This window comes from Lotus japonicus, chromosome 6, assembly GCF_012489685.1.
Source record: "Lotus japonicus ecotype B-129 chromosome 6, LjGifu_v1.2".
NCBI classification, from domain to species: Eukaryota; Viridiplantae; Streptophyta; class Magnoliopsida; order Fabales; family Fabaceae; genus Lotus; species Lotus japonicus.
The window spans coordinates 62642600-62660186 of NC_080046.1; the positions used below are offsets into that span (position 1 = coordinate 62642600).

Here is a 17587-nt window from a genome sequence, read left to right on the forward strand (position 1 = left end):
TCTCATTTATTGTTAAAATTCATGTGAGATCTCACTTCTAACTTAATAGGGCTCACATGAATTTCAATCAATTAATGAAAAAGTGTTAAATGATGACTCAAATTCTCAATTGTAAACTCGCTAGATTTTTCTCATATTGAAATTATGTGTCTATCTCTCTTTTCATACTTATTAAATAGGTGAGACCTTTCAATATTTTTTAAAAAAATAAACACAATGATTCAATTGACAATGTCAATTCATTGGAGAGAATTCTAATCCGAGTGTGCTATTGCTACCTCTGAAAGGAAATGCAAGAACATAAGAATTTGCAACAAACTCATATCTTATATAGTTTTTGAAGGAAATCAATTCCGTGACTATTATTGATAATGAAATACCCTATATATACAACTTACCTAGTTGACTAACAATAAATATTAAACCCTAATTACAGGCGTAATTACAAAGAGAATAAATAATATCCTATTCTATCACACCCCCGCAGTCGAAGCGGGAGGTTCACCGACGCTGAGACTGGAACGAAAATCATCAAAAAGAAGCGGAGGTAGGCCCTTGGTAAAAATGTCCGCAATCTGATGACGGGAAGGAACATGAAGGACGCGAGCCTGGCCACGCGCGACCTTTTCCCGAACAAAGTGGATATCCATCTCAATATGTTTGGTACGCTGATGGTGCACTGGATTCCCAGAGAGGTAGATGGCACTAACATTGTCACAGTGGACCAATGTTGCCTGAGAGAGAGGAAAATGAAGCTCCAGAAGTAAATTGCGGATCCAGCAGGACTCGGAGACAACATTAGCAACACCGCGATATTCAGCTTCAGCACTAGAGCGAGAGAGAGTGGGTTGCCGCTTGGAGGACCAAGATATGAGGTTGTCACCGAGGAAAACACAGTAACCAGAAGTGGAGCGTCTGGTGTCAGGACAGCCCCCCCAGTCAGCATCAGTGTAAGAAACAAGCTTTTCAACCGGGGAGGGATACAAATGTAGCCCATAAGTCAATGTGCCACGAACATAGCGGAGAACCCGCTTGAGGGCAAGCATGTGCTCGGTGTGGGGTGCATGCATATGTAAGCAAACCTGCTGAACAGCATAGGAAATGTCAGGACGAGTAAATGTGAGGTACTGTAGGGCACCCGCAAGGCTCCCATATAGGGAGGCATCCTCACAAGGAGTCCCAGAGGAAGAACTGAGCTTCTGCTTGGTGTCAACCGGTGTAGCAGACGAGTTGCATGAGGCCATGCCGGCGCGAGCAATAATCTCAGTAGCATAAGTGCTCTGACTGAGGAAAAGGCCACCTGCATGTCTAGTGACAGCGATGCCAAGAAAGTAACTCAGAGGACCGAGATCCTTCATAGCAAACTCGGATGCAAGAAGTGCCATAAAGGATTTGCGGAGATCATGCGATGATGCAACCAGGATGATGTCATCAACATAGAGAAGTATGTAGGCAATATCAGAACCCTGCCGGAAGATGAAAAGAGAATGATCTGAAGTGCTGTGCCGGAATCCAATAGAGGAAACATAATCAGCAAATCGCTGATACCAAGCACGAGGCGCCTGTTTCAGACCATAAAGGGACTTCTTCAGACGGCAGACATAGTCCGGGTGGTGAGGGTCGCGGAAACCCAAAGGCTGATGCATGTAGACAGTCTCATGGAGATCACCATGCAGGAAAGCATTCTGGACATCCAACTGATGTATGGGCCAGGATCTGGAGAGAGCAATGCTGAGAACTGTCCGGATGGTAGCCGGTTTCACCACGGGGCTGAATGTCTCATCACAATCCACACCTGCAATCTGAGACCTGCCATCACCTACAAGACGAGCCTTATACCGCTCAAACAAACCATTAGACTGCTTTTTATGGCGAAAAATCCACATGCAACGAATAACATTAACATCACAAGGACGGGGAACCAACTCCCACGTATTATTTCTAATAAGAGCATTAAATTCAGACTGCATAGCGGACTTCCAATTTGGATCGGATAAGGCTTGTTTTGGGTTACGAGGCAAGGGTGAGATGGACGGGTCATCAATAGAGACCGAAAGACTAAAAGGCTTTTTAGGTTTGGAAATGCCGTGCATGCTACGGGTAGTCATGGTCCGTACGGGTGGTGCAGGAGGGACCGGAGGCAAGGGCAAAGGTGAGGGAGAAGCGGTAGGGGAGACGGGAGCCGATAAGGGAGGCGAAGAGTCAGTGGGACTCGACGGCTGGACCGGAGGGTCAGGTGGGCGGGAGGATACGGTTTGCCAATGGTGGATCAAGGAAGGAGGGAGGTCCTCGGTGAAGCACTCGTAAGAAGGGGCAGGAGTCAAGGATAGGTCAGCAAAGGGAAATCGGGTTTCGTAAAAAATGACATGCCGCGATATTAAAATTTTTCTGTGTGACAAATCATAACATTTATAACCTCTGTGATTCATCGGATACCCTAGAAAAACACACGGAGTCGATCGTGGTTGCAATTTGTTTATTGTAGCGGAAGGAAATAGAGGAAAACATAGACAACCAAAGACACGTAAGTGGGAGTAGGAAGGGTCGCGATGATACAACAGCTGAGTAGGAGAATCATTCTGAAGAGTCTTGCGTGGCAAAATGTTCAGAAGATATGTTGTCATTTGAAGGGCATGATGCCAAAATGAAGGAGGAACTGACGAATGAGCGAGGAGGGTGCGGATCATGTTGTTAATGGTGCGAATTTTCCGTTCTGCTTTGCCGTTTTGAGAAGAAGTGTGAGGGCAAGAGAAGCGAAAAATAAGGCCATTAGCATCACAATACCGATGAAAGGACTCATTGTCATATTCACGTCCATTATCACATTAGCGGAAGGAAATAGAGGAAAATATAGACAACCAAAGACACGTAAGTGGGAGTAGGAAGGGTCGCGATGATACAACAGCTGAGTAGGAGAATCATTCTGAAGAGTCTTGCGTGGCAAAATGTTCAGAAGATATGTTGCCATTTGAAGGGCATGATGCCAAAATGAAGGAGGAACTGACGAATGAGCGAGGAGGGTGCGGATCATGTTGTTAATGGTGCGAATTTTCCGTTCTGCTTTGCCGTTAATATCCTATTCTATCAGTTTTCCTACATTTTCCTCCGCAAATTATATGTTTTTCATTCGTGTTAGTATTTTTTCCCTTTAAAGGCACAAACTTATCAAATTACTGAATTACAATTTGATAAAGTCAGAACCTTTTTTTATACCACAAATCAACACGATATATGTTTTGGTGGTTAATATCTTGCTCAATTAAACACATTCTCTTTTGAGCAAAGTTGAGAGTGACTGACAGAACTAGTTTTAGGTCATGACGGTGAGATGATAATAACCTAGACAATAATGATACGCTTTTGTTAGCAGCGATGGATGGTGATGGTATTATGAGCAATTCTTGCCTATATGGAATAATGAAAGTGTTTCTGATTTAATTCGTAGGTGAAAAATAAATTTTTTTTTTAAAGTGAAAAATATTATATATGAAGTCATATACATCATATGTAGTAATGAATCTGTAGTGGGTGCATACGCGTGATGTGTATATCCTTGGAGTGGATGTACATGTCAATGTCGATTGGGCACACTGTCATGATGTTCATCACTTCACATGAAAGCGAAAATCGAATCTAATTACAATAATTCATCACCATAATTCAATAATGGTGGTATTCAAATTTCAACTTTTCAAGATATTAAGAGGGTGTATAAACCATTTATTAAGGGTGACCCATCCATGAAGAAGAAGAAAAATAAGTTGTACCCACGAGAGTATGTGTCGAAACCACAAGACCCAAATAAACCGGGACAGGGAGGACCAAATTCCAAAGCATGTACTAAATATGGCCCCCATCATCAGTTTGAAAGTTGAAAAATAGCAGATACCTCAACTCAACATCGATTGATCAAAGATTGTAATGGGAAGTTAAGTGACCCTGCGTTACGTGTTGACGTGTAAGCACCTCAGCTGAGGACTGCATCAACTGATCAACATACTTTGCATTCACGGCCGGCCACGTGTTGAGGGGAGGCTCTAACCAAAGTGTGACTCAAGGAATTAATGAAGGGACTCAAAAATTAAAGAGAACAGGGGGGAGCCAACCAAATCACCGAGAGAGATGTTGATTGAAGAAGAAAAGGTGGAAGTGATGAGCCGAGTAGATGACAGGAAGAAGGGGGGTAAGTCTGGAGCTGGATGGAAGGAAGTATCTTGACCAAACACCGTGGGTGAGCCTGGGAGGGATCCCTGCAAAGGCATTATGATACCTAAGTTAGCAGAGGAACCAATCCTATAAAACCCTAAGTTAAGATTTGTGAATACCTGAGATGAGCCTTCAGTGAGAGGGCCTCATATACTTGTACCGGGGGGGTGAGAGTTGCCTCAGGCAACGTCATGAGTGCCTAAGTTACAGCCTTCCAGGTGCATCTTCGTCGTTGGCTTCTCCTAGAGTTCCTGCTGCTAGTAGAGATATGATGGTCAAGGTTCCTAATTAGTTGTGGCTAACCCTCGAGCCTCATCCCTAGATTCTGCAGCTAGCCCCTAGGGTCAATGATGGGATGGTTGAGGTGAACCGGATCTTATATTCGATTGGTGCTTTCCCGATTTGGTTTGAAAGGTCCGCGATATGGTTGGGCTAGATCGATCGGCCAAGGTCCTCGGTCGGGGCCCCCATGTGACCGGCCCACGGGATGGTCAGTCTTAGACCCTCCCAGAACAACACTCAATACTTATCCTTTGTAAAATTGGTTGAAGATTATGAACCTTTTAGAATTGTATTAAAAAATCAAGTAGTGTGAAAAACTAGTAATGTGTAATGAAAAAAAAAAAATCAATCCTATATAAATATGCATCAAGATGATTTGAATGAAATAACTATAGAATACTCGGTCTGCAGATAAATTGTTCTCGATACACAAACCATATGAGTTGCGCACAACACACCACTTAACATTAACTTTCTTGTAGATTTTTCTAAAAAAAACCGATCACGTCAAAATTCGAAGGAATTCATTTATAAACTCATATTAAGAGGAAAAAGTCCATAAGAAAAATATTGAATAAATTATATTGTTGTGACGTTTAGGACTGCCACAAAATAAACGCCGCCAAAGTTTCTCATGCGTCATTGTGTGCGCATTCTACTAAGACTAGACTTATCCCTTCGTAAGGGTCTTCAATTGACATTTTATTTAAACCTACATTTTGAGATAAATAAAAATGTAATGAGTAAAATGTTGGACATATATATTTTAGCGACATCAATCAATATGCAGTTTGTGGTAGTTTTCTAATTAAAAACCGCTATTAAATCTTATGTTAATTGAATTTTCACATAAAAGCAAATGTATTAAATTATAATTATTACTTAGAAGAGAATGTGGATTTTGTTGGAGAGAGTCCAACATGAAACCATGCGTCAATAGACTAACGTTGAAGACTATCAAAAAATTTAAACACAACACATTTTCTCAAAACCTTAAAACACATTGAGTTAATTTGTTGGTCACATTTCTTATAAATCTTCTTACCAATATGAGATTTGAAGTCACATTTGAATTCTCAAGAAAGAAATTGTGAAGAGTCAAAACCTTCTTTCCATGTGCTGCAGGAAATAATAGAAAAGGAGGAGGGAGAAAAATGATTGAAAGAGAGGACACCCACCCCACGCAGTGCAATGAAAAAGTGCGAGTGTGTGGGTTGAAGTGGAATGGGTTTGAATATATGTGCTGAGACAACAACTGCGCGCACTGCACCTTGATGTGCTCCTAAATAAGGGCCGTCAAATGTCCAGTAACATGTACATACTTGTCTCGCTGTCGGATATATAAAGAGGACCAAACCACCTTCGATTGATTTTAAATCATATATGTCTGTCATGTGACAGTGACACATATATTCGTGGTAGAATCACAACAATCGTATGACCTCTTCTACTCTCAAATTCATCTTCAAAGATCCTTCCTTCTAGTACACTTTATGCAATTGTTAGTAGAGAGATCAGCAAATATTGAAATGAAATGATGGGAGAGTGTTTATTTCATTTCCTTCTTTCTTTTTCTCTTTACACTTCCTTCTCTATTTCTTTCAAATTAAATGCATTACCACCGAATTTATTAATTAAAAGCTTAAACACATGGTTCAAGTTTACACAATTCAGCATCAACGTACTAGACTTCGCACATAAAAAATATATGCCAGGAACATAAGCAAAATTTAGAATAAAATACACGCAATGTTTCAAGATTTGTTAAAATACAGTCACTCAACTTTATTTTTCTATAAAATATACATTTCACTCTACCTTTTTCAACTTCTACGACAAAATATCAAAATCTGTCATATAGGTGATACCACCATTATAGTAATTTAGTCACAAATTTAAGATATGGAAGAAAATTTAGTCATTTAGATAGAAAAATATAAATTAGTTGACGTTTTTTTGCAAAAATCATCTATTTATAAATTTTGTCACTAATTTGTTTTTATTATTCATTGTCCAATAATTTTGTGACAAATTATGATATTCTGTTGCAAAATATAAAAAAGGGTGGGTTATAGGGTAAGTATTCTAAATAAGAATAATGTGGAGTGTGTCATTTTGACAAAAATTAAGAGATGTAAATGTATTATACTCCAAAATTTAACTGCAAGGTGAGAGTTTTGTAACTAGGTGGGTCCAATTAATAGTGCTAAGCCAAATAAAAATATGAATGGTGGTGAGTCATCATCATGTGAACCCCTATGCAAAGTTTAAGTTAGTGTCAAATATTATACCATATAACATAATAATTAGACTCATTTTTAAGGTGTGGAGAGGTGGAGGAAGAGAAAGATAGGAAGAAATGAGAGAGAAAGTAATTAAAGATGTGATATGTGATTTGATTGATAGAGAAAAGAGAAATAAATAGAAGATAGAAAATGAGTGGAGAAGTGTGTATATATCATAACTCTAATAGTTAGACGTATTACAATGACTACTTTCTCATCATACCAAATTAGGGTGTGTTTGTTTTTCAATTGGGGCATTCAAAAGTACTTTCGAGTCTTATGTAACTTTGTGCCACTATGTTTGACAAATTCAAAACTACATTCACTCAACACACTTTTAGCCCAAACCAACTTTCATCTCAACTTTTCAAATTGTAACTTCTACATTCATTCAACATACTTTCAACCTCATACTCTATTTTGAAATAAAATGTTCCAAACATAAAGCACATTATAACCAACTCACTTTGATCCAAACTTTATTTTGCAAACCCACGTTCACTCAAACTCAATTTTGCAAATTGAAATCCAAACACACACTTAAACTGTAATACATAACCGCTTGACCTAACCAGACATTGCAAGTGTGGTTAATTAGGTGATAATTGGTAACACTCCATCACAATGGGAATAGGATATCCTTGGGGTAAAAGAAATGATTCTGCATAAAAGGTACACGTATGACATGGACCACAGACAGCTCATTATCCAAACAGATGGGAAAGCTGTGACTCACTCCATTACTCCAACACATCTGAAACTGTAACAAATAGAGAAGTCTATTTCATTCTGCAGAGACCACTCAATCTGCATTTTATTGTCAGCTCTGCTTGCCTCTAACAGCAGCACACGTTTGTTGGCCTAGTCATTAATAGTTGGATGCATAGATAGCTTCACCACTTTTTTATATCAGCCTCATTGGTCACTCTCATTTTTAAAATAAGTTTGTTAATGTATGCATCCTAATATATATGTGTCATCTTATTTGTTTAATTTTCTGTCAATTTAAATGTTTTCATATCTGAAAAAATGTCTTTAGATACTTTTTCATTAAAAAAATGTGTTAAATTTAATTTACAGCATTATTCATTTTGAAACTTATTTTTACATAAATCCAAATAACATTTATCATTCTCAACTTCATTACTTTTACACATCATTCAAACACAAATCTATTTATTTTCAACTTAATTAATTATTATCAAACTTCATTTTATTCAAGCGTAATTTTATTCAATAATAAACCCAAGAGAGTTATCTATTGCTAGACTAGACAACATTTAGCAATAATGTTACTTACACACCTTTTTTTGAGGTGGAATGGGGAAAGAGATAGAAAGAAAAGAAAAATAAGAGAGAATAAGTATGAGATATGATAGATGATAAGAAGAGAGAGATTAAAATAAAAATAAGTGAAAATGAAGTGTTTAAAAATTGAGGTGTGTATTAACCAAAAATAAAATAAAATTGAAGTGTGTATATATCATTGTTGGACAAGATTTATCTTATACATTAGTATATATGAAAAAACTGGTAGTAAAAGGTTGCTATAAAGCTGCAACTCTCATGACGTGGAGAAGGAACCAATTCTGAAGCATTTTTTTTTTGAAATCAAAGCTCATTCAATTAAGAAGAAGTAGGAGGCACTGAGGCCAGTACATCAGATTGGACAATGCCAATAAGCTGAGGAGGGACATCATCAATTCACACAAACTCACCCTGCGAAAACGATAAAGACGCTAAAGAGTCGGCCGCACAGTTACCTGTACGACGGACAAACAGTAAGGAGAAGACATCAAAGTCTGAAAGCAAAAAAATACAATCCCGAACAATAGTATCTAAAAAAGAGCAACCACCCCCCTTCTGATTCCAAGCTTGAACCAAGAGGGAGCAATCCGTTTCAAAAACAACCCGTCTGAAGCCAAGGTCCCTAGCCAGCATCATGGACCAACGCATAGAGCCGCAACCGTTGGAGAGGTGACAGGGCCATATCGCCAACATGTTGATGCAAGGACTTCACCATGGCTGTTCCGAGCAATGAACCCAAATCCACCGTAGCCTTCTTGGTTGACCGAAGCGTCAAAATTGATCTTGAAAGTTCCTGGAGCTGGCCGAGACCACTTTGAGGGATGGGCCTGGTGCGAACGGGCAATGGACTCCACCATAGCTGGTCCCGGATGGAGGAGAGAGCAGTGGCGCAGCATCTGATCTACCGTAGAGGTTGCGTCATTGAACACCAAGTCATTCCGCGAGTTCCACACCACATACAAAGTTTCAAGAAAACTCCCAGCCCTTCATCATCAATAACATGCAAGAAGTCAAACATAAAATCACTAAAGGAGCGCTCTTGCTCCAACCGTAACCCCAAGCTACTCGCAAACCATGTTGCTCGCACAATAGGACAGAACAGAAGTGCGTGATACATCGACTCAGGGGCTGCATGACAGCGGGGGCATGTGGGCTCAAGGTCCAGACCGCGAGCGTGAAGCACTTCTCGGACCGGGAGGGCTCCAAGATATGCTCGCCACCCCGTTTCTCTACATCTAGGAAGCGTTGGAGCTGTCCAAATTTTCTTCCAAGCAGCAGCTGGCATAGAGGGCACCGTGGAGGCCATAGAAACAGAAGCTTGCTCCTGCAGCTGTAAGAATTGGTACCCAGACTTTGTGGTGTAAAACCCATCAACAGTCAAGGGCCACAAGAAGATGTCATGATGAGCCACCAGGGGCAAATGAATTGCCAAAATGGACTTAGTTGTAGGAGGGCAACACATGAATTCAATTAAATCCTTATTCCAAGAAATAGTACCCAGCATCATCAAATCTGCAACAAGCTTTATGTTTAGCTCCTCTGCGAGAGACTCACTATACACCAAGGGGGAATTCCCAGGCACCCACTTATCTGCCCAAGCTCTTACGTTTCTACCATCACCAACCTTCCACATCCCCCCCTTCTCAAGAGCTATCCCCGAGCATAGGATGCTAGACCAAGCATAGCTCGGGCGACATCTCTTCTTTGCACTAAAGATAGAGTTCCTTGGATAGTACACCGCTTTAAAAAAATTCCCAAGCAAAGAGTCTGGGCAATTGATCAAACGCCACCAATTCTTGGCTATCAAAGCCATATTAAATTTTTTAAAATCACAAAAGTCAAGCCCACCGCAAGCTTTTGGTTTACAAAGAGATTTCCAGCTCAACCAATGCATACCACGCTTGGTAACATCACCACCCCAATAAAACCGACTGATCATACCCTCAATATCCGAGCAAAGGCCATCAGGTAATAAGAAGCATGACATGACATAAGAAGGGATGGATTGGGCCACAACCTTTACCAGTACCTCCCTACCTGCCCGGGAAAGAGACTTTTCCTTCCAACCCTTGAGCTTCTTCCAAACTCGGTCCTTGACAAAAGAGAAGATCTGAGTTTTAGACTTACCTATAATGGTAGGAAGACCCAGATACTCGTCATAACACTCCACGACCTTTACATTCAATAGCTGCTTAAGCTCATGAAAACAGTTCTCTGGCACATTTCGGTTACAGGAGAGCATAGACTTGTCAAGATTAATGACTTGTCCAGAAGCTTGCTCATAGGAGGCTAGGATAGCCTTAATTGACAGTGCTTCTTGCGGCGTAGCATGAGCAAAGATAACACTATCATCCGCAAACAGCAAGTGTGAAATAACAGGAGCAGAACGCGCAATCTTAATGCCATGCAAAGATGCTGAGGAAACAGCTTGGTTTATCAAAGCAGAGAACACTTCACCACACAAAATAAAGAGATAAGAAGAGAGAGGGTCCCCCTGCCTTAAGCCTCTATTAGGGGAGAAGGCCTCCTGAGGTGCACCATTCAGCATAATAGAAAAGTTAACAGTGGTTACACAGGACATGATTAGATTAACCCAATGGGTAGGGAAACCCATTTGTTACAGAACACTCGCCAAAAAAGGCCATTCCACTCGATCGTATGCTTTTGACATGTCTAGTTTGAGAGCCATCACGCCATTACGGCCACATTTTTTTTTCTTCATGTAGTGAAAGCATTCAAACACCACTAGGGCATTATCCGTAATTAAACGACCTGGGCTATGCTCTCACCATCAAACTAGAATGTTGATCAAACACCACAGTTCTCTGGCACAGTCGTATACAAGTGAGTTAGCGGGCTAGTGGCATCAGAAGAGTGTTGATAAATGGTAATACTCCTAGGTGAAAGTCTTCTAGGTTGTTTTTCGAATTCAATACCATAAAAATGGGCATACAAGGTGAAAGTCTTCACAATTTTAAACACACCGATATTTTACAATGAATTCAAGGTATCAAATGTTTCTATATGAAGAGATTCATCACTTACTATGAGGTGGTGCAATAATGCTATGAAGGATGAGTGCTAATTAACAATACTCTTTCATTAATTGGTTGAAATATTTATGTTAGCTGCATACTTTTAATGAACCCCACTTTAATTTTAAAATTTAAAATAATTAATGAATAATGCTTAAAGGCACGAGAGTTTTAGTGTACGAGCCAGCACGAGTATCAAAAACCATGTTTAATTTAAAAAAAAATGAAAAAAGTTGTATAACCCGAAACAGGTGTCTTCCTCTTGCCCTTCCCCGTCAATTGACCATGGATGAAAAATGAGAAAAGTAAGGTCATGCTTTTCACCCAACCCCTTTCAATTTAAGAACGAGAATAGTAAAACTTTCTCCCTTTTCTTCCTCTTTTGCTTTGGATATTGTCCTTGAGTTATTGAGTATCCAAATCTAGGTGGGCATTGCATGACATTCACCATTGCACCTTCTAAGGATCTCAAACCAACATTGGGAATTTATCCAACCACCTCTTTACTGTTGGGTTTGGCCCCAACTGGGTATTTCATAGAAGATTCAAGTTCAACCAAAGATATTCTCAATCTCCAAAGTGGGAAACCGATTCTAGCTTATGTCTCCCCTGTTTTGATGTGCGGTGCGTGTGTTGATTTTGATGATGCAGTGGTGGTTCTGCATAGTGGAAATCGTAGGTGGAAGTGGAGGAACAGTGCGACAGTAAAGGTTCGAACGCGCGGCAATGGCGTTAGATTTGGAGGTTGGTGGTTTCTCTTTAGAGGATTCTGGCTCGCGGTGGCGCTGGTTCGGTTCGGCGATGTCTTCACCGCTTGAAGGAGAGGATTCAACAGTGTGGAGAGAAAGTAGAGGGAAGTGCGAGAGGAGAAAAAAGGCCAAAACGGTGTGTTTCACTACTCTCATGCGTCTTCGTGCTTTGGCTCTCGTACTATATAGCACCGCTCATAATTAATTACAAATTGTTAAAAAAAAGTATTACTGGCATTTTTGTAATTATTTTTTTTTGGCAGATAAAAAAAAATTAACAAACTTTTAAAGTTACATTTTTTTAACAACTTTAAAAGTTACTTAAAATAGGAACATATGTAGTAGCATTATTTTAGATAACTATCTAAACTATGATTGACTAACCTATTTTACTTTACCAGTGGATGCTAGGCGAATAAAATGATTGATACATGACAGATAGATAAGATGGGGAATACAATGTTATCCCTTCTATGAATCAATTCAAATTCAAATTATTGCTAGTCTTATCTTGAAGATGATGATTATAGCCTTTATAAATTGCCGGGCTTAAGTTGGTGATTAGAATGTACTCCAGAATTAGGCATCACAAGTTGCATTGTGGGCGCTAATGTGTTGGTACTGCTTTTGAAGTTACCTCAAACGTAATGAGTTTGGCATTGACTGAAATAATGGTTCAAACTTTGAACCTAGAAAAATGTCTTAATCTTAAATATACCGCACGGGCATAATAACTAGACTGTTCAACCGGGCAACAAAAGCTGTGTTCATCAATTCAATGATGTTCTGAGAAGCATCATTGTCACTATAGATCAAGATAGCGATTCCCATTAATTTTCCTTTAGCTTTTGTCCTAACGCGTTTGATTTTAGGCATATTGGAATTGTTCATTTACAAGGGTCACACACAGACAGACACAGGTCTCTTCTTTGACCAAGCCAAATTTTCAGACAGACACAGGTCTCTTCTTTGACCAAGCCAAATTTTCATTTATTTCCTTTTGCTTGTCTTGTTTGTGCATGTGTTGTTTCTATATTTACATATGTTACTCGGACATGTACCAAAACATTACTTAAAGAAATGGCCTGCAACAAACCCAGTTGTCGATGTGTTGACAACATTTTAATATTTTAGTTTAGCAAGCTAATTATATAATATATATGTGTGTCTATATATATATATATATATATATATATATATATATATATATATATATATGATGCTTTCCACTTATCAAACAACCAATTATTCTAAGTTTAATCTATTGCGTAAAGAATACATGAATGATCATTTTTCTAACACGCTTCCTCAAGCAAAAGTTTACTTGGGCTTGAAGCTAAGCTGGACAATATTACTACACAAGTTCATCATCATGTATTGAAATTCAACTTTTTATTAGAGGAATTAGAGACGGCAATGATTGAACTCTAAACTACTTAGACCATGTGCAATGGTGTGTTGAAATGGGAGGAAATCAGAGTTGAGAGAGTGCAATGGTGTGTTGAATATTGTTCAAAGATGATGTGGGGGAGAGAGGTGATGAATTGCTTCAACATGTTGAATCTGAAGCAGGAGGGACACTTGGCGGGTTCTGGTTCATCGCGGCAGGCGCGTGCAGGACACGGGGGACAAGGCGCGTGAAGCGTCAGATGGAGGAAAGAGAAAGTGGTGTTGCAAACAGATAAGGACGTGTGGCCTTTTCTGATTGGTTGTCTGTAATCATAAAAACAAAAATATAAAATTAAATAAAAATATGAAATAAAAAAGTGGTAGGGTAGAGTGTTGAATGAAAAACCATTAGAGTGGGTAAAAGTTGAATGAGTGTTGAATTAGAGAGAGAAAATGATGTCGAGTGTTGGGAAGAGCAAAAGTTGTGTTGAGAGTGTTGAACCACTGTAAATGGTCTTAGTCATAAAGGCTTCGAAATCATGCAATAATGAACCAATTTTCTCAAAATTAAACTCAGACTATTGAGTAAAATATACATGAATAATTATATTTATAACAATTAGCATAATGAACAATATTTAAATTTTGTTGAAAACAAAACTACAAAAGCATGTGACACTCGTTCCACTCACGCGTGATAGAGAGATAGAAATAAAATACTACATGGTAAATAATTGGTGCGAAAAAATGAAAGAGAAATAAGAAAAGAACATTTAATTATTTGATGAAAAATGCCAATTTGTATATTTTGGAGCTATTTCTATTAAAGCGCTTTAGGAGAGATTAGAAATTGGACTAGTCCGGCCCAACCATTTGGTTGGTTTGGGCACATGAGGAGATTAGGTCATGAAGAGATCAATTTTTCCCTTTTTAAGGAGATGGGATGACTGAATCACCACACACGATATGCATCCTTCCGAGAATTTGAGACTCTCTGTCGTGTACCAATGAATATGGACCGCATCACAATACGGATGGGGCGAGACAAAGATTGAAACAAGAGGTGTGATCTAGCCTAACATAGGGGAAGAAATTAAAGCACATTTATGATGTAATTAAATATTGATTAGTACAAGAGAGAACTAAAGTAATTAAGGTATGTGAAGAAATTATTGACTATTATTATTCCCATCATGGTCTATTTTTGTCATCATACAAGTAGCTACCTAGCAAAGAAAGGGCTTATCATGGTTAAAGTCTTAGAGATATATAGATTAGTTTCCAAAATATGGTTTACATTTTTGAAGAAAAACACTTGTAATTAAATATAATAATGTTTTGTCTAAGATCATTTATTTTATCGTCTCACAGTGAACTCTTTCAAAGATCTTTGTTGGGTTATTTAGAACAAATTATCTTAATTTCGGCCCGTTTTGTCTTCACGAATAAGACATGCTCTTGATCTTAATTTTTCGAAGTTTGTTCTTTGTAAGGTCAGCCATGGTATTGAGTGCTATGAAGAAATGCTGTAAAAAGTCCAAGAAAAGTTGTCCTGCTCGTGTACTAAGACATGTTGATGACAAGAATGAAAGGAAATGTAGACTCGATATAGTGCGAAAAGATTGGCATAAGAAAATTAAAGAATCTCAAAGGGATAAGAAAGGCTCCAATTCACTATTTGGTTCTATGTTGTAGTACTTCTTTTGTATCTGTTTGGGTCCTTGATCAGTCCTGAGTCTATGAAAAAAAAAATCAAAATCAAAATCATGTACACCGTTTTTTTTACATCAATAACACATGCAATTGCAATTTGTGGTGATTTTTTACAGCCACAAATTGTAAGTTTTATACTCTGCAGTTTGGGAATTAATTGGGACGATATAAAACGATCACCAGTTGTAAAAAAATGATTTACACCAATCAGCACCACTGTAAAAAAAATATTAAAACTTAAAAGTTATGCTTTAAACAAATTGAGGCTGTTTTTTATCACATTTTTTTGTGGAATTTAAAAATAAATTAAAATTTCTTTTAAAATCCTTTCAATAAAACCTTATTAGTTGCAGCGTAAATAACAACAAGTAAGTAAAGGGTTGAGATAAAGAATAAAAGATTTATCCTGGTTCACCCTCAAGGTCGACTTTGACTACCTTCAATTGTCACCACGGCTTACCTACTGACTTTAATAAATATTTAACAAGACTTCTCATATTATAAATAATCTTTTACCGAGCCTCTTAAGGCTCAACACCCTTTACAAAATGGAAGTGGTTTTCTACGTTAGATTCTCCTTAAGAGATTATAGTGGACTAAGTAAGCTCTAGGAACTCTTAGTTTTTTACCAAGTGTTTAAGAACAAACACTAGACAAAGACTTTACGATGCTTGAGAGAAAGAATGAATGACCTAGAAAAAATTGCTCGTATTAAAGCTTGAATAGAGTCACATGCAAGTGTCTTCAATCTTCTTCAAGTATCTTTTTGAAAGCCCCTTGAAAAATATGAAGACTTGTTTTTTTCCCCTCCCCTAAAATTATGAAGCAACCTTATTTTGTCTTCCTTTTTTCCCCTCCCCTTTTGACCATGCAAATTTGCTATCAAAACATTTCTCTTAGGGCACGACTTGGTTAAAAATAGGATCGTGAAAGAAACCTTTTGTTTAAGGACGTCTACATCACATGCAATTGTCATACAATTAGTCATTTAGGACCCAAATAATTAAGGCTTCTCCTTTTATCCAAATGGCTACGTTCCTAACTTAGATTATGACATATCCGTATATTAATTTATAGTTATTACCGAATCAAAGTTTCGGCAAGTTTTTTTAAAAATTTCAAAAAAATATATTGTTATCTTTGTCTTTCCTTTTTAATTTTCAGCCAACCACTCTCTTTTTTAAACGGTATTTAATTCAAACATAACAACAACAAGAAACAAGATGTTTTTTTTTCAAAGTGAACTGAAATAATATTAAGGGCCAACCGGCCTAGAAACAATTACATCCAAATCAACCAAACCAGAAACGGCATCAGGAACCTCTTCCACCCATACACAATCCGCATAAGTGGAAGCGTTCTTAGCCAGAAAGTCTGCAACTGAATTACCAGAACGTCTAACAAACGACAAAGAAAAAACATCAAAGAAAGGAACAAAGAACAACAATCTCTAATAATGGTGTCCAAGTAAGATCTCCCCACAGTACCGTTCTGTCACCACTGATATAACTGAAGACAATCGTCTTTAAACAGACACGACGGAAACCAAGCTCTCTCGCCAGCCGTAAAGTCCACCTCAACCCGCTCGCTTCTGCCAGTAGAGACGAAAGAACTGGGATCGGATGGGAGGTCGCAGCAGCCATGATCTCCCCAAGACGGTTGCGGACAACCATCCCCAACCCCGCTCCCTTGCCATCCACAAAAGAAGCATCAAAGTTTAGCTTAATCACCCTTCCTTGTGGCCTCCTCTATTATGTACTTAATTCTGTACAAAATTACGTCAAAGTGCAAAAAAAAAGCATCAATTAAAATATAAGGGCTTTACATTTGGTACCCCAACCAAAATTATGAAATTATTATGATTGATAATCACATTTGCATTTTTATTTTGTGCACGAAATAAATAAAAAATGTGTTTGTTCAAATATGTATTTCCAATGTGTCCCTGAAGGATAGCTCATGTTGTTAAAGCTAGGAGACATATGGGTTGAGAGGGGAAGGTCCAGGGATCAATCCTGGAGGATGCAATTTATCTTTATGATGTACATAAAAAAATATGTATTTACAAGGTACTTAATTTTATTGTGCTTTGTTAGAATATAATATAAATTGGCTCTTACCAACAACTTAAGCTTTTGGATTTGGTTGCTTGACAAAGTATCAGATCTTAAATGACCAAGCGGTCTAGAATTTGATCCATGCCGCCCTCAATTCTTCCAATAAAAAAATTAAAGCATATAGTAGGTGGGCCTGTGAATTATCCACGCTTCAAGCCTAAATGAATCTTAAAATAATATAAAAATATTCATTTTTTTGGGTATAAACATCCGGTACCGGTCACCCTTTGGATGTCGTCAAATTTGGGATTTAGTCACAGTTAAGGCTCATCATCCCTCCACATAATGTATTGTGTGGGGATCGAACCCGAGAGCCCTTCCCACACCTCTGTCTGCATTGTCAACTAAGCTGTCCCTCTTAGGTTATAAAGGTATTTATTTGACTCTTATCCAATAACTTAATCTTTTGAGATAATTAATTATTTGAGTTCTTATTCACCTAAAGCAATTATTATTGTATTAAAAAGAATCACTAAATTTTTTAATGCGCAAACATCAATCTT

At 38.2% G+C, this 17587-nt stretch overlaps 1 protein-coding gene across 1 annotated transcript; it reads right to left on the minus strand.

Moving 5' to 3' along the window:
* Positions 1-254: 254 nt before the first annotated feature.
* Positions 255-2289, minus strand: LOC130725750 (uncharacterized mitochondrial protein AtMg00810-like). Its single transcript, XM_057576952.1, has 2 exons — positions 809-2289; positions 255-280 (listed from the first exon to the last, which is right to left on the minus strand). The coding sequence occupies exons 1-2, from the start codon at positions 2106-2108 to the stop codon at positions 255-257; spliced, it is 1326 nt and encodes a 441-aa protein (XP_057432935.1). The 5' UTR covers positions 2109-2289.
* Positions 2290-17587: the final 15298 nt, after the last annotated feature.

What these genes read in the sequence shown, in the direction of transcription:
- LOC130725750 (XM_057576952.1), bottom strand. Translation starts at nt 2,108, where the DNA reads ATGACTACCCGTAGCATGCACGGCATTTCCAAACCTAAAAAGCCTTTT. An exon ending in TGCTGAAGCTGAATATCGCG is followed by an intron (nt 281 to 808) that starts GTGTTGCTAATG and finishes ATTTCCTTTCAG; the next exon opens with AGGTAGCAATAGCACACTCG.